Source organism: Bos grunniens, chromosome 11 (assembly GCF_055505025.1).
Source record: "Bos grunniens cultivar Pamir isolate PY7600 chromosome 11, Bosgru_T2T1.0, whole genome shotgun sequence".
NCBI classification, from domain to species: Eukaryota; Metazoa; Chordata; class Mammalia; order Artiodactyla; family Bovidae; genus Bos; species Bos grunniens.
In genome coordinates, this window is record NC_141175.1 from 6,517,614 (window position 1) to 6,540,461 (window position 22,848).

The 22,848-nt window shown below is 53.5% G+C and overlaps 1 protein-coding gene across 2 annotated transcripts in view; it reads right to left on the reverse strand.

Moving 5' to 3' along the window:
• LAMC3 (laminin subunit gamma 3) overlaps positions 1-22,582 on the reverse strand; it is a 67,634-nt gene extending 45,052 nt beyond the window's left edge. Inside the window, exons 1-3 of one of the 2 annotated variants that reach the window (XM_086324509.1) lie at positions 22,128-22,581; positions 5,231-5,535; positions 978-1,108 (exon numbers count right to left, since the gene is read on the reverse strand). In XM_086324509.1, the coding sequence (XP_086180635.1) occupies positions 978-1,108; positions 5,231-5,535; positions 22,128-22,503 (812 nt within the window). In that variant the 5' untranslated portion in view covers positions 22,504-22,581. Of the gene's footprint in view, positions 1-977; positions 1,109-5,230; positions 5,536-22,127 lie in introns of both variants that reach the window. The other variant, XM_086324510.1, reaches the window with a different exon arrangement.
• Positions 22,583-22,848: the final 266 nt, after the last annotated feature.

Consider the following 22,848-nt stretch of genomic DNA (forward strand, 5'->3'; position numbering starts at 1 on the left):
TGACTGAAGCTCGAGGAGTATGTGAGCCAGGACCAGGCGTGCTGACAGCAGGGCCTGACGACCCCCATGAGAAGCATGGATGTACAGCGGCTCCTCCCACAGCGACCTTTCCAGGTCATGGGCCGAGGGGCTTTGGAGCAGCCTGAACCATTCCTCCTGTGCAGAGATGCCTCAAAACCTTTTTCAACAATACGCATGTCCCCAGGAAACCCTACTGTACCCAAGTTTACAAGATTTAGGAAGAACAGGGTTGATCAGCTCCATTGGTTATAAGCTCGTGAGTGCTGCTTAAAGAAGTGAAGCTGAAAGTTGGGGGTCCCGGGCCTGCTCGAGGCCACTGTAAACCAGCCTTACTTGGAGCACGTGTCCCATGGAACGGTGGGTAGGTGAATTAGACGGGAGCGTGGAACACGGCTGCACACAGCAATGTGGCATGAAATGTGGCACCTGTCTGATGCCCAAAAAAGGAAGGAAAGGAAGGGGGAGGGGCCGCCAGGCAGAAGGACCTGCAGGTGCAAAGGGCTGGCGTGTCCCACGGGTGGTGCAGAAACACGGCTCATGCGGGAAAAGCAGCGGGACGGGTGCGGGAGGCGGGATGCAGCCAGGTCGTGAAGGTCTTGAATGCTGGACCCAGGGGACCAGGCTCTGGCTTCTCCCCAAACCCCCCATCACTCAGAGCACCAGAAATGGCTTCTTTAGCATCCACGGTGGCTCAGACGGTAAAGAACCTGCCTGCCAATGCAGGAGATCCAGGTTGGATCCTTGGATGGGGAAGATCCCCTGGAGAAGAGAATGGTTCCCCACTCCAGTATTCTTGCCTGGAGAATCCCATGGACAGAGGAGCCTGGCGGGCTACAGTCCATGGGGTCACAAAGAGCTGGATGTGACTGAGCGAGCGACTGACACTTCCCCTTTCACTTATTTCACCCTCCACGGCAGCCACCCTCGTCCCCACCGCCGCCCTGCCCCCCACCTACCTGCCGCCCACCGAGAAGTCTGACACGGCGTAGTAGTAGGACTGTAGCACCTTGGGGTCCTTGAAGATGTCATCCCCAAACGTGTTGAGCCGGTCCAGGGAGACGAGGAGCTCCGTGCTGGTGACCCACTCCTGGGGGGCAAGATGGAGGGGAAGGGGCGCCATCAGCGTTTGCTTCCAGGGTGCGCTCCCACCCTACTCTGTGGGGCAGTCCAGCCTGCGGCCCGGGGGTGGTGGTGGGGGGCTCTCCTGACACGCAGGGACAGGCCCAGCCCAGACAAACCCCGAGAGCACTGCAGGAATAAGAAGCCTGTGCTTTGGGGTCATGTCAACCTGGGGGCCCAGCCCCATCCTGACTCTGCAACTTCGGGGAAGCAGGTCAGAAACTCCACGTCCTCCCCATCTGTGAAGTGGGACAAGGGATGACGTCGGTCCCAGGAGGGTGATGGAGGAGGAAGAGCCAATGTTAGGGGTGGGGCGTGGAGTCCGCCACGTGGTTGAGGTGCTGGGCAAAGGGCTGGAGCAGCCCTTTTAAAACCGTGTCGTGCGCGTCCCCTGACTCCTCCCAGTAGAACTGCACTGCCACTCTAGAGGTCAGCCAAGGGAGGGCGCGTCCCAGGGCCTTGGGTTTACAGGCTTCTCACGGGCTAAGGAGCAGCCTCCCACAGACAAGGCCCTTGCCCCAGGTGACGTGTCTCACCAGAACACAATCCCACGAGAACAGGGACTCGGGGTCCTCGCGGCATCCCCAGCCCCAGGCTTTGCCTGGCCCGGGGCAGACAACTTGGTAAATGCTTGCTGATGGCGGGAGGAGAGGCTTCCCCCTGGAAGAGCTGGCGGGGACGTGGTGGGGGAGAGCCCACGTGAAGGCTGACATTTTCATCGGCCCACTGTCACAATCAGAGGTGGCTCCAGCTGAATGTTAATCACCTTTTTAATTCAGCCCAGGAGCCCCTGGTTTAGCAATCAGGCCCATCAGGACAGGAAATGAACTCCTGGCAGAGTCTTGACTTCTCACCCCAGCATGACTCAGGCCAGCAGGCCTCCCTGGTCCCCCCTCGGGCTCAGCAACGATCAAGCCCGTGACCTGGGGCCCAGGACCTCTGCCTGAGGATGCTTCAGCAAAGGAGATGTTCTGGCACCAGAAAACTTCAGAGGGGACCTTAGTGCTCGGAGGAGTTTGTCAGCTCCTCCGGGGGTGTCATTCTCTGAATCACTTCCCAAATGTCAGTGTGCATTCAGGGATCTGGTTAAAAAGCAGCTTCTGATGAGAGGTGGGGCCTGAGACTCTGTATTTCCACACGTGCCCAGGTGTTGCTGATGCTGCTTGCGGGTCCCTGAAGCAGCTGAGAAGCAAGGGACAAGGCCTGGGTGGGAACATAGCAGAGCACAGCTGATGCTCTAAGAGTCTTCTTTGTCTGGAGACAGTGCCTGTAGAGAACTCAAATCACTGCTGTCTAAGCTGGAAGGTGCAATAACTGACACTTACTGTGTGGTTATGACTTTCTGCTGCTGCTGCTAAGTCGCTTTAGTCGTGTCCAACTCTGTGCGACCCATAGACGGCAGCCCACCAGGCTCCCCGGTCCCTGGGATTCCCCAAGCAAGAACACTGGAGTGGGTTGCCATTTCCTTCTCCAATGCATGAAAGTGAAAAGTGAAAGTGAAGTCACTCAGTCATGTCTGATTCTCAGCGACCCCACAGACTGCAGCCCACCAGCCTCCTCCGTCCATGGGATTTTCCAGGCAGGAGTACTGGAGTGGGTTGCCATCGCATTCTCCTTAGGTCCTCACAATAACCCCATGGGGAGGGTTTATTCTGAGCCATGTTTCACAGATGAGTAGGCTGAAGCACCTGATGCAAAGTGCTGACTCATGGGAAAAGACCCCGATGCTGGGGAAGATTGATGGCAGGAGGAGAAGTGAGCAGCAGAGGATTAGATGGTTGGATGGCATCACCAACTCAATGGACATGAGTTTGAGCAAACTCTGGGAGAGAGTGAGATAGTGAAGGACAGGGAAGCCTGGTGTGCTGCAGTCCATGGGGTCGCAAAGAGTCAGACACGACTTAGCGACTGAACAACATAACCGGAAAGACTGAGGCTCAGAGAAGGTAAGTACTGTGCTTCCAAGTTGCAGGGCTGGTGTGCGAGGAGCTGGGATTCGTGTTTGACCCCCAGGGTCCCAGCTTTAGCCACTAGGTAGCCTGCCTTCCTGCATGTAACGGCAACGCCCTCATCATATCAGTGGAATCCAGAGGGCAATGACCCGCCAAGGTCTCGGCCTGCAGTGGCCCTCCTCTGGGTTCCTGCATCTGTTTTGCAGCCTATGACCTGCTCATCAGTCTGTGAAGACAATGACCATGGGAACAGCATCAGACTCTCCCTGAGACACCAGGAAGGGAGCTGGGACAGGGAAGGGGAATTTATTCCCTTAGCCCAAATTGTTCGGGTCACTCCCTGAAGGTCACTTCTGGGCAAACTGGGGACCCCATGTACACACGCAATGGGCTTCTGCAACTTCTGCAATGGCCCAGTTAAAACCGCAAGTGGGCTCTCGCGTTGATTTTGGACAGAGCTGGGGGCCAGAATGCAATGGTAAGTAGCAGGAGGCGGGGGCTTCGGCTCCAGGCAGCAGTGATTCTGCCCCAGGCAGCACCCTGCAGAGGGCCAGCCTTCTACCCCAGGCCTGTGGCCCCCTCCCCGGGGGACGGAGGGATCCAAGACGCAGCAGTCACACGAACACACCCTTCGTTGCTTTTCTGTCGCTCAGTTGTATCTGACCCTTTGTGGCCCCTGGACTGCAGGACACCAGAGTTTCCTGTCCTTCACTATCTCCAGGAATTTGCCCTAACTCATGTTCATTGAGTTGGTGATACCATCGAACCATCTCCTCCTCTATTACCCTCTTCTTCTCTTGCCCTCAATCTTTCCCGGCATCAGGGTCTTCCCCAATGAGTTGGCTCTTCGCATCAGGTGGCCAAAGTATTGGAGCTTCAGCTTCACCATCAGTCCTTCCAATGAATATTCAGGACTGATTTCCTTTAGGATGGACTGGTTGGATCTCCTTGCAGCCCAAGGGATTCTCAAGAATCTTTTCCAACACCACAATTGATTACATCCTTGGGTACCCCCACCCCAAATGCTCCCCGTCCTTAGAGGAAGCACCACCCTGGAGGCACCCAGAGGGGACAGAAGGGGAGGGTGGCCTTGCCTTTCTTTGTCTCTGGCCTTGGTTTCTTTCTCTGACCTTGGTTTCTGCCTGGGGGGCCGCAACGGGCTCATTTCTGCAAAGGCTGTTTCTCCATCAGGGATAACATCCGGGACATATGGGGCAAGAAGACAGGGGCCCCCGCTGCCAAGATGGCACAGATCCAGGTGGATTCACTGTCCCAGGCGGTGCCGACACCGGCGGGGTCAGAAACCTGAATGGACTCAGACGGGCGAGACAGGGGGACCTGGTGCACACCCACTGCCACAGTCACGGAGATAAGATCAATGAGCTTCTACGATCTCATCTTCAAAGGGTGAATAAGCATCTCTTAAAGGCCACTCACTCTGCTGGCAACCTTCTTGTTGACTGTCCAAGGTGGCAGCAGCCAGCCCCATGGGGCTAGTAATTAAAATTCATTAAAATAAAGTGGAAAATTCAGTCCCTCAGTCGGGCTAGTCACATTTCACGTGTTCTTACAGACACACGTGGTTCGTGGCAACCCCCAGCGCACCGTGCAGCTTGGGATCATTCTCTTCTGTCACTGCGAGAAGTCCTGTCGGATAGCTCCGCCTGACAGCATGGAAACCACGACTCCATGAGTCCAAACTCAGGTGCTTTTCACGTTTTCCTTTCGTCCTCGTCACAGCCCTTGGAGACACACGCGGCAGGCACGGCCATCCATCCCAGAGTGGGGAGCTCTGGCAGGGGCTCCAGCTAGGAGTCAGGACCCTCAGGACCCTTCCACCCACCCACAGGCGCCCCTGGAAAGTCCCTTTCCCTGCTCTGAGCCTCTGTTTCCCCAGGGGAAAGGGGTTAACTGAGTTGGTGGCTGTCACAGGGCACCCTCTTCCATCTCTTTCATTAGCAGCCATTCACAAAAGATTTAGGCACAACAAAAGCTTCTGTTGTTCAGAATCTAAAAACCAGGGGATGTCGAAGCACCCCCCGTGTCCTCCTGCCCTTTCAGCCTTCCCTCTGGTCCCCTGGACCTGAGTGTCCGGGCCAGCCCCTCCCCTCAACCCCCCAACCCCACTCCCCTCCAACCTGCAACACAGGGCTCTCTTCAAAGTTGTAGGCACTGGGCCGGCCCTCCAGGGTGGAGAAGGCCACGTTGCCCCCGCTCAGCGGGGAGATGTCGCTGAACTCGGAGGTGCAGAAGGCCACACGCTCGTCCTCGCCCGGCCGCAGGAACAGGCCCTCGGGCCGGCCGTAGGTCTTTTGGCACGAGGCGCTGTAGTACTGGTAGGGCTCCCAGGGGCCCCCTGCCCGGCTGCGCTTGTAGATGGCAAAGCTCTCAGGTCGACTCGTGTGGAACTTCAGCCGTACGTAGGTGATCTCGTAAGCTTTCCCTGCGGTGGGGAGACATGGGCCCATTTTACAGAAGGGAAGGGAGAGTCAGAATCCTGGTCCGGGGAGAACAGAACGGCTGGGCTGCAGAAACTATCTTGGATGGATCGTTAGAGGCTGTCTGGAGCACTGTGCAGGGCACGCCATGATCCATTAGTGATGCCTGTCAGGGACACTGGAGAGGACAATGCTGGCATGATTCCCAGGCATTTGCCATCCCTTAATTAGGCCAATTGCCTCCCCGCACAGCAATCAGCAGTGTAACACCCCTGACTCAGCCACCTCTTTCTGCTTCAGATCGCTCCAGCAATGGGATAGTGCCACATCCTGAAGTCCGCTCTGCCATTAGAAAGTTATTTCTTTTACTACACCCCAACAAAGCCAGACGTCCCCCCTGTGCCTTTTTACCTCCTTCCCTCCCAGTGATTTCAGACCCCTGGAGTCTGGACACAAGCCTGTTTCAAGCCCCCTCAATCCTAATGCAATTCCCCTGGGACTCCACTCTTCCCTCTGCTTCCATCTAACTTCTCTTCAATCCAAATTTCTCAAGAGAAGTCTCCATCTCTTGGACCCATGGCCTTATCTCCCAATTTAACAGTCGTGCGTGCGTGCTAAGTCGCTTCAGTCGTGCCTGACTCTTTTCGATGCTCTGGACGGTAGCCTGCCGGGCTCCTCTGTCCATGGGATTCTCCAGGCAAGAATACTGGAGCGGGTAGCCATTCCCCTCTCCAGGGGATCTTCCCGACCCAGGGATTGAACCTGCATCCCAGGTGGCACTAGTGGCAAAGACTCTGCCAACGCAGGAGACTTAAGAGACATGGATTCAGTCCCTGGGTTGGGAAGATCTCCTAAAGGAGGGCATGGCAACCCACTCCAGTATACTTGCCTGGAGAGTCCCCCTGGACCGAGGAGCCTGGTGGGCTGCCGTCCGTAGAGTCGCACAGAGTCAGACACGACTGAGCAGCATAGAACTTGTCAAGGTCCCCTTCCTGCATCCACCTCCTCCCCCTGGCCTTTCTGCCCGGTCTCGGATACCCCAGCCCTTCCTGCATCCACCTCCTCCCCCTGGCCTTTCTGCCCGGTCTCGGATACCCCAGGAGGCCTGCCCTGCTGCTGCTGCCCCCGTCACTGTCCACAGTCTTCCTCACCCACTGAGGACAAGTCACTTCAGTCTTCTGTTTAAAACATCTTGGCCCAAGGTGAGAACTAAATCTATAAAACTCTTAGAAGAAAACAAAAGAGTGAATCTTCGTGACCTGGGTTAGGTGAAGCCTTCTTAGATGGGACACCAAAGGCACACGTGACAAAAGGAAAAACAGACGAACTGAACTTCATCAAAAACTCCTGTGCTTCTAGACACCTGAAAAGAATGGAAAGCCAACCCACCGGATAGGAGAAGATATTTGCAAAGCATGTATCTGTTAAGGGACTTGTCTAGAATGTATAAAGAATTCTTACAGCTCAAAAATAAAAAGATAATTGGGGACTTTCCTGGGGGTCCAGTGATTAGGACTTGGTGCTTTCGCTGCAGGGGGCACAGGTTCTATTCCTGGTCAGGGAACTAGGATCCTGCAAGCCATGCGGCTCCACCAAAAGAAAAAAAAAAAAAGGACAGACAGCCCAACTGAAAAAATGGACATTTCTCCAAAGAAGATATTTAAATGGCCAATGTGCACAGGAGAAGATGTTTAACATGACCACCCAGACCAAAACTACAACAAGATACCAGTTCACTCCCCTAAGATGGATATAATAAAAAGACAAAAAGGAGTGTTTGCAAGGATGTGGAAAAACTGGAAGCCTCAGACACAGCTGGTAAAAGTGTAAAATGGTGCAGCTGCTTTGGAAAAGAGTCTGGGGGTTTCTTAAAAGGTTAAAATAAAGTTACCATGTGGCTCTGCAATCTCACTCCCAGGCGTGTGCCCAAGCAAAATGAAAACATACGTCCTCACAAAAACCTCCACACGGATGCTCACAGCAGGATTACTCATAAAATCCAAACACCGGAAACAACTCAGACATTCATTGACAGATAAATGAAAAAATAAAATGTGGTATGTCACACAAAGGAATATTATTTGGCAAGAGAAAGGAGTAAAGAGCCGACACAGGCTACAGTGGAGATGAGCCTTGAAAACAATATGATAAATAAAGCAAGCTGGGCTTCCCTGGTTGGCTCAGTGGTAAAGAATCCACCTGCCGGTGCAGAAGACACAGGTTCCATCCCTGGTCCAGGAAGATCCCACATGCAACTAAGCCCGTACACACAGCTAGAAGCCCGCTCCAGCCTGTGCGCCATAAGAACAGAAGCCATGGCAGTGAAAAGCCCGAACACCGCAACTAGCGAGCAGCCCCCTCTCTGCAACAAGAGAAAAAGCCCGAGCAGCAAAAAAGACCCAGCATAGTCAAAAATAAAAAGAAGTTAATCCCACGGACTACATACAGTATGATTTCACCTATATTAAATGTCCCAAATTGGCACGGTCAGAAAAATGGAAAGTAGATTAGTCGTTTTCAGGGTTTCGAGGGTGGGAGAATACGTGGGGGGAGATGATTGCTAATGGGTATAGGGTTTCTTTGGAGGTGATGACAATGTTCAAAAATGGAGTGTGGTGACGAGTATACAACTCTATGAATAATATTAAAAAGCACTGAATTGTGTGCTTGAATTGGGTGCATTGTATGGTAAATTATGTTTCCATAAATTTGTCTTATATATTTTAAAAATTGGTCCTCACATCCATTAGGATGGCTATTATTTTATTCTATTTTTAAAATTTATTTGGTTGCCCCAGCTCTTAGTTGCAGTATGTGAGATCTTCAGTTGCAGCATGCAGGATACAGTTCCCTGACCATGGATTGAACCCTGGCCCCCCGTATTGGGAGCATGGAGTCCCAATCAGTGGACCACCAGAGAAGGGCCCAGGATGGCTATTATTATTATTTTTTTTTTTAAAGCAGATAACAATACGAAGCGTTGGCGAGGATGTAGAAAAGTTGGAAGCCTTGTGCACTGTTAGTAGGAGTGTAAAATGATGCGCTTGCTATGAAAAACAGCTTGGCGGTTCCTCAAGAAATTAAAAATAAAATTACCATATGATCCAGCAATTCCACGACTGAGGATATACTCCAGAGAATCATGTAGGGTCTTGAGGAAACATTTGGACGCACATCTTCACAGTAGCATTATTCACGACAGCCGAGAGGTAGAAGCAACACAGGTGTGCATGGATAGATGATGAAGAAACAAGATGTAGTTCATCCCACAATGAAATAGTATGCAGACTTGAAAAGCAGGGAAATTCTAACACATGCTACAGCCTGGATGAGCACCAAGGACATTATGTGAAGCAAATTAAGCCAGTCATCAAAGGACAAATACTGGGTGATTCCACTTATATGCGGTCCCTAGAGTAGCTGAATTCAGTATATGTACTGCTGAAGGGAGCCCTAGAGTAGTTGAATTTATAGAGACAGAAAGTAGAACGGTGAGCGAAGGGGGCGAGAGTGTTTAATGGGGACAGTTTCAGTCCAGTTCAGTTCAGTCACTCAGTCGTGTCCGACTCTTTGCGACCCCATGGACCACAGCATGCCAGGCCTCCCTGTCCATCACTAACTCGCAGAGTCTACCCAAACCCATGTTCATTGAGTCGGTGATGTCATCCAACCATCTCATCCTCTGTCGTCCCTTTCTCTTCCTGCCCTCAATCTCTCCCAGCATCGGGGCCTTTTCCAGTGAGTCAGCTTTTCGCATCAGGTGGCCAAAGTATTGGAGTTTCATCTTCAACATCAGTCCTTCTAATGAACACCCAGGACTGATCTTTAGGATGGACTGGTTGGATCTCCTTGCAGTCCAAGGGATTCTCAAGAGTCTTCTCCAACACCACAGTTCAAAAGCATCAATTCTTTGGTGCTCAGCTTTCTTCACAGTCCAACTCTCACACCCATACATGACCACTGGAAAAACCATAGCCTGACTAAACGGACCTTTGTTGGCAAAGTAATGTCTCTGCTTTTTAATATGCTGTCTAGGTTGGTCATAACTTTCCTTCCAAGGGGTAAGGATCTTTTAATTTCATGGCTGTAGTCACCATCTGCAGTGATTTTGGAGCCCAGAAAAATAAAGTCAGCCACTGTTTCCACTGTTCCCACATCTATTTCCCATGAAGTGATGGGACTGGATGCCATGATCTTCGTTTTCTGAATGTTGAGCTTTAAGCTCAACTTTTTTACTCTTCTCTTTCACTTTCATCAAGAGGCTTTTTAGTTCCTCTTCACTTTCTGCCATAAGGGTGCTGTCATCTGCATATCTGAGGTTATTAATATTTATCCCAGCAATCTTGATTCCAGCTTGTGCTTCCTCCAGCCCAGCGTTTCTCATGATGTACTCTGCATATACGTTAAATAAGCAGGGTGACAATATACAGCCTTGACGTACTCCTTTTCCTATTTGGAACCAGTCTGTTGTTCCATGTCCAGTTCTAACTGTTGCTTCCTGACCTGCATACAGGTTTCTCAAGAGGCAGGTCAGGTGGTCTGGTATTCCCATCTCTTTCAGAATTTTCCACAGTTTATTGTGATCCACACAGTCAAAGGCTTTGGCATAGTCAATAGAGCAGAAATAGATGTTTTTCTGGAACTCTCTTGCTTTTTCGATGATCCAGTGGATGTTGGCAATTTGATCTCTGGTTCCTCTGCCTTTTCTAAAACCAGCTTGAACATCCCGAAGTTCACGGTTCAGATATTGCTGAAGCCTAGTTTGGAGAATTTTGACACATGGACATCACCAGATGGTCAACACCGAAATCAAATTGATTATATTCTTTGCAGCCAAAGATGGAGAAGCTCTATACAGTCAGCAAAAACAAGACCAGGAGCTGACTGTGGCTCAGATCATGAACTCCTTATTGCCAAATTCAGACTTAAATTGAAGAAAGTGGGGAAAACCACTAGACCATTCAGATATGACCTAAATCAAATCTCTTATGATTATACAGTGGAAGTGAGAAATAGATTTAAGGGACTAGATCTGATAGACAGAGTGCCTGATGAACTATGAACAGAGGTTTGTGACATTGTACAGGAGACAGGAATCAAGACCATCCCCAAGAAAAAGAAATGCAAAAAAGCAAAATGGCTGTCTGAGGAGGACTTACAAATAGCTGTGAAAAGAAGAGAAGCAAAAAGCAAAGGAGAAAAGGAAAGATATACCCACTTGAATGCAGAGTTCCAAAGAATAGCAAGGAGAAATAAGAAAGCCTTCCTCAGCCATCAGTGCAAAGAAATAGAGGAAAACAATAGAATGGGAAAGACTAGAGATCCTTCAAGAAAATTAGAGATACCAAGGGAATATTTCATGCAAAGATGGGCTCAATAAAGGACAGAAATGGTATGGACCTAACAGAAGCAGAAAATATTAAGAAGAGGTGGCAAGAATACACAGAAGAACTGTACAAAAGAGATCTTCACGACCCAGATAATCACGATGGTGTGATCACTCACCTAGAGCCAGACATCCTGGAATGTGAAGTCAAGTGAGCCTTAGGAAGCATCACTACGAACAAAGCTAGTGGAGGTGATGGAATTCTAGTTGAGCTATTTCAAATCCTAAAAGATGATGTTGTGAAAGTGCTGCACTGAGTACGTCAGCAAATTTGGAAAACTCAGCAGTGGCCTCAGGACTGAAAAGGTCAGTTTTCATTCCAATCCCAAAGTTTCAGTTCAGGAAGATGAAAAAGTTCGGTGGGTGGATGGTGGTGATGGTTATACAACTACGTGAAAGTACTTAATACCGGTGAACTCCGCACTTAAAAAAGGTTATGGTAATAAATTTTACGTTACATGCATTTTACCACAATAAAAGAAAAATTGGGGCCAAAGTATATATATTGGTCCCTCGGGAATGCAGCGTGGCGACACAGATGAAAAGCCATAAAAATGTTCTCGGTCTTTGGTTAAAAAAAAAAGAAAAGAAAATCCCACTTCTGGGAAGTCAAACAAGGCACTGAACCTAAATCGAGGAGTTAGTTCATCAAGGAACTGCTTTTATAACAGGGGAAAAACTGGAACCATCAGGGTTCAATAAATTGTAGAGCATAAACTCACAGGCTGGTTGAATCCACCGGAACAGTTGACAATGAGTTTATATTACGTGGGAAAGTCAAAATGCTGAATGAAAAAAGGAGACAAACGATCCTACATTCGGAATCATCAGATGATATTTAAAAATCCCCGAAGAAGAGGCAGAAAAGAAAGACATCAAACGCGTAAGCATGACTGTCCTCAGGGCAGAGGACTCGGGGACTCTTCTTCCTTCTTCAATTGTTCTGCATTTTCCCAGTTTTTTTTTTTCTCACAAAGCTTGTTCTAATTTAAAAACTGGAGAAAACACAAATTTTTAAAAAAAAAATTTTAAAAAGCAACCGCCTTGCCATGTTCTGTTTTAAGATGTTTTTCAAAGTTACAGCACAGCTTGGCACTGCCACTCCGAGTCCCTTAAAAGAAAGCATGTGTCCCACACAGAGCCAGTGTCTGGGGTGGCGGCTTCTGTTCTGAGCAGGCGTCAGGCCTTGGAACCAGGTGGGGACCCGCCCCAGACGTGCGTTCATGAAAGGATGTTCGTGGAGGTTGTCCTGGGTCCACCGACCCAGGCTCCTCTGTAAACATCCAGCCAGACACCTCGCAGGAGGGGAGCTTGGAGCCACTTAAAAGGTAGCTGGCAGCGAGAAGCGTGATTGGAAAAAGGCAGCCACCGAGATTTCATGCAAACGAGGAACTTAACACGCGCGGAAACATCACGGGTTTTCCCTTTCCTTGCCAAGCCAGGAGGCGAGAGAAGACACAGGAACATCACAGAGGCACGGCAGCGACTTTCTGTTACAAGAATTAATCAGAAGGGCGAAGAAAGCAGGGTGATCCCTGCTTTGTGATGAAAAGGTTCCTGCCAAAGGCAGCCCAAAGGCTGGGAAAGGAACTGAGGTCTTCTAAGCAGCAACAAGAATGAAAACTGCAGCTTTGACCTAGACCCTTGCAAGCTGTGGGGCCGGTAGGGCTTTAGGTGATTGAGACAGTTGTGCTCCCATCAAGAAAGCTGGGAACACACTGGTGTCATCCCGAACTGTTAACTGGGGGGGGGGCGACACTGCTCAGGACCACATGGCTCCCACCTCCCAGCCACCCAACATGCTGTTCCCTCTGCCTAGAATGCTGTTCCCTCTGCTCCTCACCTGGCTGGCTACCATGCATCCCTGCTCATCCCACTGGCTTAGCAGACTGATCACATGCCTCAGCCTGAGTCCTGGGTGGAACCACCTTCTTCCAACCTTCCTGATGGCTATTCATCCACAGGCTGTGGGTTTGGGTGTCTCACTGGTGCTCCCCAGCTTCCCCGAGTCTCTTCACCCTGTTCTGTAAAGACCTGCACGTCCCTCCCACTAGACTGTGACCCTGGGGACAGGGGCAGTGAATCCTCAGTGCTGAGCATCGTGTCTGGCACACAGTGCATGCGTGCTCAGTCACTCAGTTGTATCCTACTCTTCGCAACCCCATGGACTTCAGTCTGCCAGGCTCTTCTGTCCATGGAATTTTCCAGGCAAGAATACTGGAGTTGGCTTGCCATTTCCTCCTCCAGGGGATCTTCCCAGCACACAGTATGTGCTCAGATGCTCAGTCATGTCCGACTCTTTGTGACCCCATGGACTATAGCCCGTGCCAGGCTCCTCTGTCTATGGGATTCTCTTGGCAAGAATACTGGAGTGAGTTGGCATTTCTTCCTCCAGGGATCTTCCCGTTCCAGGGATCAAACCTGGGTCTCTTAGGTCTTCTGCACTGGCTGGAGTATTCTTCACCGCTGGCACCACCTAGGAAGCCCAGCACACAGTAGGTGCTCCATAAATGCTTGCCAGATGAAGCATGATTTTTATTAACACCTTCTAGGAGGGTATAATCCAGTGAGCAAGTGGAGACAGGCAAGCCCGACAACATGGTTGAGGCTGTCACAGAGTTTCTGCTCTTCACGACCTCTGAATAAGTCTGTTTAACAGCAGCCGCCATTTACTGAGTACCTACTATGTGCCAGGCACCTTGTATTATTTTTTTAAGTCTTCTTTAATTTGCATTTATGTATTTTTGGCCACAAGCCATGTGGGATCTTAGTTCCCCAACCAGGGATTGAACAAGTGCCCCCTGCATCGGAAGGTTGGGGTCTTAACCACTGGACCGCCAGGGAAGTCCCACCAGGCACTTTGTTAAGTGCTCTACGTACACTGTATCTCAGAGACCCCCGAACGTGTCCATCGCTGTGTGCGTCTCGCTAACGAGGAACCCGAGGCTTGGGCAGAAGACAGGGACTCGCCCAAGGTCACGTGGAAAACAGCTGAGTCTCTACTCGACCGCAGGCTTGTCGGCCCCAAAGTCGCCGAACCAGACACCCCTCCTTTCAGGGCTGCCTAGGAAGCGGGTGCCGGTGCCCCCTGAGAACCGCTGAAGTCAGCCAAGCCAGCACCAGCGGCACCCGGCCCTGTCCTCTCCAGCCAGCTGGGCCATAAAGCCCGACAGGAATGACACCAGGGCAGTCAGAGAAGCAGGCCGGCCCACATCCGGCGCTGGCCGAGCACAGGGAGCTCCGAAGGAGAGGCTTATTTTGGGAAAATGGAAACAAAACAAAGCCCTTTAATTGGAGCCATCTGGGGCGCAGTGGCCTGGGGATGGGGCTGGAGGGGGTAGGGTGGGGAGCTGAGCTGGAAACGCGGGGGTGTCTGCCCTGCCCATCAAGGGCATGAGAACCAGGTGGGGAGAGCCGCTCCCGGCCTGCAGGGGCGCCACAGAGGGCTCCTGGGGCCTGGCTGTCCACGGTTCTCTGCCTCTCCCACCCCGTGTTAGCCCCACTCTTGGTGACCCCATGGACTGCAGCACGCCAGGCCTCCCTGTCCTTCATCATCTCCCGGAGCTTGCTCAAACTCACGTCCATTGAGTTACTGATGCTGTCCAATCATCTCATCCTCTGTTGTCCTCTTCTCCTCCTGCCTTCGACTTTCCCAGCATCGGGGCTTTTCTAATGAATCAGGCTAGCTCTTGGCAATTTGGAGCTCAATGTCTTTTCCAATGAGTCAACTCTTCGCATGAGGTGGCCAAAGTACTGGAGTTTCAGCTTCAGCATCAGTCCTTTCAATGAACACCCAGGACTGATCTCCTTTAGGATGGACTGGTTGGATCTCCTTGCAGTCCAAGGGAGTCCCGAGAGTCTTCTCCAACATCACAGTTCAAAAGCACCAATTATTCGGCGCTCAGCTTTCTTCACAGTCCAACTCTCACATCCATACATGACCATTGGAAAAACCATAGCTTTGACTAGATGGACCTTTGTTGGCAAAGTAATGTCTTTGCTTTTTAATATGCTATCTAGGTTGGTCATAACTTTCCTTCCAAGGAGTAAGCGTCTTTTAATTTCATGGCTGCAGTCACCATCTGCAGTGATTTTGGAGTCCAAAAAAATAAAAGTCTAACACTGTTTCCACTGTTTCCCCATCTATTTCCCATGAAGTGATTGGAAAAGCCCCTGATGCTGGGAGGGATTGTGGGCAGGAGGAGAAGGGGACGACAGAGGATGAGATGGCTGGATGGCATCACCAACTCGATGGACATGAATTTGAGTAAACTCCGTGAGTTGGTAATGGACAGGGAGGCCTGGCATGCTGGGAGTCATGGAGTGGCAAGGAGTCGGACACGACTGAGCGACTAAACTAGAACTAGAATCCCCGTGAAAAGCTGGGTGTCTGTCACAGCACCAGACACCATGACAGCCTGGCTGGATCAGGGCTGGGCCCATGACAGTTCCCTCATCTTTGGGCCGAGAGTCTAAACCCCAAATATGGATCAAAATTGCCAAGTTTATTATCTAACCTGGGGAGAGAGTGAACAGGTTTTGTCTGATTATTTCCTATGGCTTTGTGTTAAGAAGGATTCTGAGGTCTAGTCTGAACAGAGATGTGACTGAAATGTTGTTGTTATTGCTGTTCAGTTGCTAATTCATGTCCCAACACTTTGTGACCCCATGGACTGCAATATGCCAGGCTCCTGTGTCCTCCAGTTTGCTCAAACTCATATCCATTGAGTTGGTGATGCTATTTAATCATCTCATCATCATGTCGCCCCTTTCTCCTTTCACCTTCAATCTTTCCCAGCATCAGGGTCTTTTCCAATGAGTCGGCTCTTTGCATCAGGTGGCCAAAGTATTGGAGCTTCATCATCAGTCCTTCCAATGAATATTCAGGGTTGATTTCCTTTGGGGTTGATGGTTTGATCTCCTTGCAGTCCAAGGGACACACAAGAGTCTTCTCCAACACGACAATGTCAAAGCATCAGTTCTTCAGCACTCAGTCTTCTTTATGGTCCTACTCTCATATCCGAACATGACAACTGGAGAAACCAGAGCTTTGACTATATGGACCTGTGCTGGCAAAGTGGTGTCTCTGCTTTTTAATATGCTGTCTAGGTTCATCATAGTTTTTCTTCCAATACATGTTTGCAAAGAGACGTGGCAGGATATTGAAGCCCGTTGCAATAAATCAGGAAACACGTGAGGGGTTGAGTGGGCATGATGGGGAGGGAGGCAAAGACAAGGAAACTTCCAGAGAGTGGTCTAGTGATCTGGTGAACGCTGAAGTCAGAGGATGAGGAGGGAAGAACTGCAGTTGATTCCTGAGTTCCTTGCTTTGGTAGGTGAGACACCAGGGGAAAGAAGGATGCTTTTACTTTTGAATTTTAAATACACATACAACTTATCATCTTAATCATTGTTAAGCACATGAATAACTGGTATTAAGCACATTTGCATTGTTGTGCAACCATTTCCGCCCTCCATCTTCAGAACTTTTCCTTCTCCCGAAACCTCATACCCATTGAACACTAACTCCTTCTTTCCGCCCCCAGCCCCTGGCAGCCACCATTTTCCTTCCTATCTCTATGAACGTGACTCTTTTAGGGACCCTTATGAGTGGAATCATGGAGCGTTTATCCTTCTGTGTCTGGCTTATTTCACTGAGCATAACGCCCTCGAGGTTCATCCACGTAGCAGCAGGGGTCAGACCCGGGTGTCCTTCCTTTTTAAGGCTGAAAGCATCCCGTTGTGTGACTACGGGCACATTTCGCTTGTTCACTCGTGGGTGGACGCCGGGCTACTTGCAGGCCCCAGACACTGTGGATAATGCTGCTTCGGGCATGGTTTACACGGCGCCTTTATCTTCGGACCCCGCGCGACGTTCAAGGGCTGACTTTCCGGTGAACGCTTGAATGACCCAGTCAAGGTCCAGGTGGGAGCCTGGGCTATAGGTGCAGGCGGAGCCCCAAATGTCGACCATGACCCCACTTGACAAAGCCAGGGGGCATGAGACGGGGAGAGGGCACAGCTGGTGGCAGGGCTGGTGGGGAGTCGAGAGAGAGCAGGGGAAGGGTGGGGGTGAAGCGGCTGGAGCCCCGGGCTGGGCAGGAGAGGCAGGGCGAGGAGGAAGGGTGAGGCCACAGCTCAGAAGTCAGGATTTATCTGGAAGGCTGGGGGGGTCGGTGGTCATTCATTCACGCATTCATCCACAGGTTCCTTGTTCCTGGGAGGAACACAATGCGGCCGTCATGAACGGGGTTCACATTCCAGCTCCGCTGCCTGCTTACCGGCTCTGTGGCCTTGTGTGAAATACCTAACCTCCCTCGTGTGAACTGGGTGTGTGTTTGGAGCGGAGTGACTCAGTTTCCCCATTTGCAAAACGGGCATCACAGTAAGATGGATTCGTGAATAAATGACCGCAAAGCACTTAGAAGAGTCCCTGGCACACACGTGACTAAACGCTCGCTGCTCTTCCATTCACCTACCCAACCAACAGCGCCAGTGCACAGGGCGCCCTGCCCTGGGTGCTGGGGGACAGCTGTGAAAACGGGCATTTTCCCTGCAGCCTGGAGCCAGGGATGGACACGAACGAACCAAAAGCTCAGCTCATGATCTAAACTGGGACAAGGGAAGGTTAGGGCTGCAAGAACACAGAGGCAGGCCCTCTGCCCAGTGCCAGAACCTGGAGGCTTCCTGGAGGAGGTGATCTCAAAGCCTAGCAGGGGAGAGAGCAGCTTGTCCACTGCTGCATCCCCAGGGCTTGGTACAGGGACCGGCACGTGGTAGGCACTCGGTTGTTTTATGAATGATACGGGTGATCCGAGAGAAGTCGGGAACAGGAAGTCATCCCGGCCGATGCAACAGCAAAGGCAAAGACCGAGAGGACAGAGGCAGTCTCTGGCCATCATGGGCCCTGCTGACGTGGAGGTGACGCAGCCAGAGTTGGGGAGAGGGGGCGATCCAGAGCCTGTCTGCATCCTCTTGGGTTTGGGGACTTCCCGCTCCTACAACAGCCGGGTCCATCCTGAGCCCAGAGCCGGGCGAGGCGGCCAGGGCCAGCTGGGCCCAGGGCCGTGGGGGGCCGCTTCTGTGGTGGAAGCTAGTCGTGGCTGCTGCCTTGACCCCCTGACCTGCCTGGGGCCCCAGCATTCCAGCCAGAGCCCCCAGGGAGAAGGAAGGAGGACTTGGTCCAATGCAAACACGGACGCCCACTCGACAGGAAGACGCAGTGGAGCCAGGCTCAGAAGACGCAGCCCGCGTCGGGCTCCACAGGGGCCGGCAGGTCCTTCTGACGTCACCTCCCACCGGGCCAGGCCCCGCTGTCCTCTCCTTCCCTCCACTCTGGCCGGCCAGACCGCCAGTTCCAAGAACACACAGAGCGGCCTCCTAGTCCCCCTGTGCAGTTCCCTTGACCTGGAAGGTCCTCCCTTCTCAGCTCCCGCCACCCTTCAGATCTCTAGGAGGTCCACTCTGGGTATGTCCCCAGAGCGTAAATCTTTATCCACACGGTTCCAGGGGCCTAGCTTATCTTCTTGCTCCATGATGCCAGGGCAGATGCTGACCGGATGCTGGATGCCAGAGAACTGGTCCACCCTGGGCAGCCCCCAGCAAGGAGCCCATCCCCCACACCCCTGCAGCCTTCCCCAAGTTCGGGGGCTCAGGGCTCACCCGCTCAGGGACTTAAGGGTCCTTCCAGAAGGTTCTCGGGAATTTAAGAAAATGGACAAGCAGAAGGGAGACCCCACTGACCGGAGCCTAGCCAAAGGCTGAGGCTCTGACGGGCCTAACCTGGACGCTTACCTTCCACAAGGGCAAGAGCACGGTGGGGAGGGTCCCAAGGTATCCGGTGGGACCCTAGGCACTGATTTCACGCTCAGAGCCTCAGCTTCCCTGTCTATACAGGTTCAGATGGTGCTGGGATGGGGGTGCAGGCTTGGTGGGGTTCCCAGCACATGGGAAGGATCCCCCGATGAACATCCACCTCCCCCCTCACACTTCTCCCCACCCCCGGCTCCAGCCTGTCCACTTCCCAGGGCCTCCGTGGAGGCCGAGGAGCCGCCAGCCCCCACCGCTGCCTTTCATCCCAGACAGGAAGGCTCAGCTGGGCGACTGGACTCGGGGATTCGGAGCAGATGTCTGCAAGCTTGTGGGGGGCTGGGAAAGCGGCGACCTCCTTCCAGGGCTGACGGCCGCCTGTCCCTCCCCCGCCCCTCACCCCTCTCCCTCCAGAAGACTCGAGCCCCCACTCCCGAGCTGCCACCCAAGGAGAGGGGGTGAGGTCGGTAGAGGCGGCCCGAGGGCTGGGAGAGGCTCCCCCAACCACCTCCTCTGAGATCGGGCCCCCACTGGGAGCTCCTGAAGACCCCAGACCTGTTCTCCCCGTTACTGTGCCATCCGTGGCTCGGGGTAGAGAGAACCAAAGTGGAATGGAACCAAAGACGGGGCACGTCCGGGGCTGCTGTGGGTCCCTAGCACCCCTCCTGCATAGACGGAACCCAGGGTCAGGACGTGTTTTGGGAGCCTGCTGGGCGAATGTTTCTCAAGCCCTTTGGAAGAGGCCGCCTTCAAGGGGAGCCGCAGCCTGAGCCGCTCTGAGCAGAGGCCCCTGGTCACACACAAGGACGGCCCCAGCTCCTGTAAGCACTGGGCCGACCTGAGCCGGGGGGCCGGGACAACCACCCCAGGAGGGGCGGCTCTCACCCCATTTGACAGGGCACGGGGAGGGGGTGGTGGTCACGCAGCGAGTGGCTGTGCTGGGCCCGAGGGCAAAGCCTGCTCTGAGTCCTCAAGGCAGCAAAAGAGAGCCCTGAGCTGGGCCCAGAGCACAGGATGGAGGAGGTGATGCTGTCACTCACTCATTCATTCACTGTGCAGACCCTTCCAGAGCCCCTCCTGCCTGCCTGGTGCTGTACAACACAACACAATGGGAAGAACAAGGTGTGTGTGTCTGTGTGTGTGTGCCCCACACAGGGCCCGGCACACACCGAGAATACATGGGAAGAACAATGGTGTGCGTGTGTGTGTGTGTGTGTGGTACGTGGTGTGTGTGGTGCATGGTGTATATGTGTGCGTGTGTGTGTGTGTGTGGTAAGTGCATATGTGCGGGGTGTGTATTGCATGTGTGTGTGGTGTGTGTGTGCACGTGCATGCAGCGTGTGTGACCATGTGTGCACATGTGTATGGTGTGTCTATGTGTGTGTGCGTGTGCGCGCGCCCCACACAGGGCCCTGCACACAGCGAGAATAAACAGGAAGTGCCCCAGATGAAACTCACCGATGCTCCCCGCCCCTGCCGCCTCATCTGTGCCTGCCCTGGGCTCCACCCACACAAGCCCCACATCAGCCAACCCCACACCCTCTGTCACGGAACACAGTGTCTCCCACAGCCTCCACCCAGTCCCAGATTCCTTCTCCTGTGGCCTTGGGGTCCTGCCAGGCCAGTCCAGCCAGTTCCCCCAGCCTCTCTCCCCACACTGGCTTCCTGTCGCCCTCCTGGATAGAGACCCTGCCCCATCCCAGCTGTCCCATTCCATCGACAAGCCCCACCTGGCAGGCCTGGCAGGTCAATGGGAGGTGTCAAGGCCCGTCAAGACCCCAGAGCAACTGAGCTTCTTGGGGTGGCAGTCAGCACCAGCCTGCTCTTCTGAGAAGGCTCAGGGTTCCCCCACCCACCACTTCAGTCCCATCTCCCAGCCCTCCCCAAGGCACTGTCACCCAGAGCTGGGAAGAACAGACTCCACAGGTGGGTGGAACTCATGTCAAGGAGTTTATGCTCGGCTCTTGGATGTACACAGAGGCCGGTAACACTGAGCAGCTCTGTGTCTTTGGGCCAAAGACTTAACCTCTCTGAACCTCAATTTTCTCATCTGAAAAATAGGGATACATTCCCGTAATTCTTTATCCAGGCTCTGGATGTAGTGTAGAATTCAGAACTTTCCAGAGTTTGGAGAGATGATACAGTCCTTTTACCATGGACTGTGTTAACACCCCCAGCTGGGTCTGGGGCCAACAGCCATATTCAAATAACATCTCAGTAACCAAACGTATGACTATTCACTCTAGGATCAAGAAGGTCTATAAATAGCCTCAGGGCAGGTCGAGCAGCCAAAATGAGTGTATAAAAATACTCTGAGTTCTCAAAGCTTTGGGAGATTTTGAACCCACAGATAAGGGAGTAGGGACAGTTTGAAACACTCCCTCCCTGAGAGGGGTCTGGAGGGGGTGGGAGGCCAGGAGGGCATGTTTTATTTCCATTCCCTGCAATGGGGGCAGTGCCAGGAGTGAAGGGCTGGGTCCAGACTCTGGATTCTGATTGCCAGGGACCTAAGGGGCTTCCCAGACACTGCAGTGGTAAGGACTCCGCCTGCTAATGCAAGAGACCCAAGAGACATGGGTTCGATCCCTGGGTCGGGAAGGTGCCCTGGAGTAGGAAATGGCAACCCCACTCCAGTATTCTTGCCTGGAAAATCCCACAAACAGAGGAGCCAGGCAGGCTACAGTCCATGCGGTCGCAGAGTTGGCCACTAGTGAACACACACGAGGGCTCCTGCGCCCTGGCCTGGGGTTGGGTGGAGGGAGGCTTGGACACAGCAGAGGGGCCAGGCCATCTGGTCCAGTTACCCGGCAGCCCGGTGCAACTTGGCTCCTGCCTTGAAGATAACCCTCCCTGGGATGAACAGGCTGGCTCCATCCCCGAGAACACCCCCAGGGACGGCACACAACCTCAGGGGTTCACTGAACCCCGGAAGGCACCCGTTAAGCCAGGACGAGGAGCCTAGGCCCCAGATAGCCGACCAGCTGACCCCAGGTGGGTCACCCCCCTCCTCACCCAGAACAGCTCTGGGTCTAGGATGGACAATCTTGGCACGGCTCTGGCACCCAAATCCACTGCTCTGTAAAGGGCTCCCAGGAGGCTTCCCACCCCTCCCAGACCCAAGGGACACCCATCAGTTTATCCTTTCAGATAGCTCCGGACATAGGTCCCATTCCTGCTGTGGTGGTTGTTCAGTCGCCTAGTAGCAGCGGACTCTTTGAGACCCCATGGACTGCAGCAGGCCAGGACTCGCTGTCCCATTCCTGAGCAACGCCCCCTGCCCCCCATCTGGATCCTATAGCTAACCCAGGGGACCTGTAGCCCGCGATGGTGGGAAAGGGGACAAGGGGGCGGTAGTGCCGCCCCCTCCCCCCCGCCCCCGCTTCCCTTCCGGAGCGCGCTTACCAAGGTTGAGGGTGATGTTGACCGAGGTGGGGTACTGCACTCCGAAGGCCATGGACGGGCTCTGCCACCACGTGCTGTCGTCCTGGCTGTGGAAGTCGGTGAGGTAGGAGGCGTTGTGATGGCGTGCGGGGTCGGCGGCATCGCAGCGCTGGCACGGCGCCCCCGCGCCCTGGGCACCCACGTGCGGGCAGAAGTCCTCGGGCGGGCGGCCGCACGTGTGCGAGGCCTCGGCGAGCCGGCCGAACGCCGCGTTCTCGAACACCGGCAGGCAGCGCTGCGGGCGCCCCGCGCCGTCGTAACACGCGCCCATGCCCGCTCCAGTCGCGCGCGGCGCCAGGAGCGCCAGGCTCAGCAGGAGCGCCGCCGCCGTGCCCATGGTCGGGGGCCCCCCGACGACCCTGCGCTCAGCCGTGCGCGCCCGGCTCTGCGCGCCCGCCTCGTGTCCGGCTCCTCCGGTGGGCGCGGACCGCGCCTCCCCTCGGCGGGCGGGCCCCACTGCGGGAGGGAGGGACGGACGGCGGGCAGCACCCCACCTCCCGACCGCTCCGTCCCTGGGCGCTCACTCCCACCTGGTGGACGTGCCCGGGAGTGCCCGGCTGGGGACTCAGCCCCGCGGCTGCCTTGCCCTGGCTCTGCTGGGAGAACCTTGGCTCTCTGAGCCTCAGTGTCCTCATCTGTAAAATGGGATGGGTGGTGATACAGGCTCATTACCGCGGTTGTG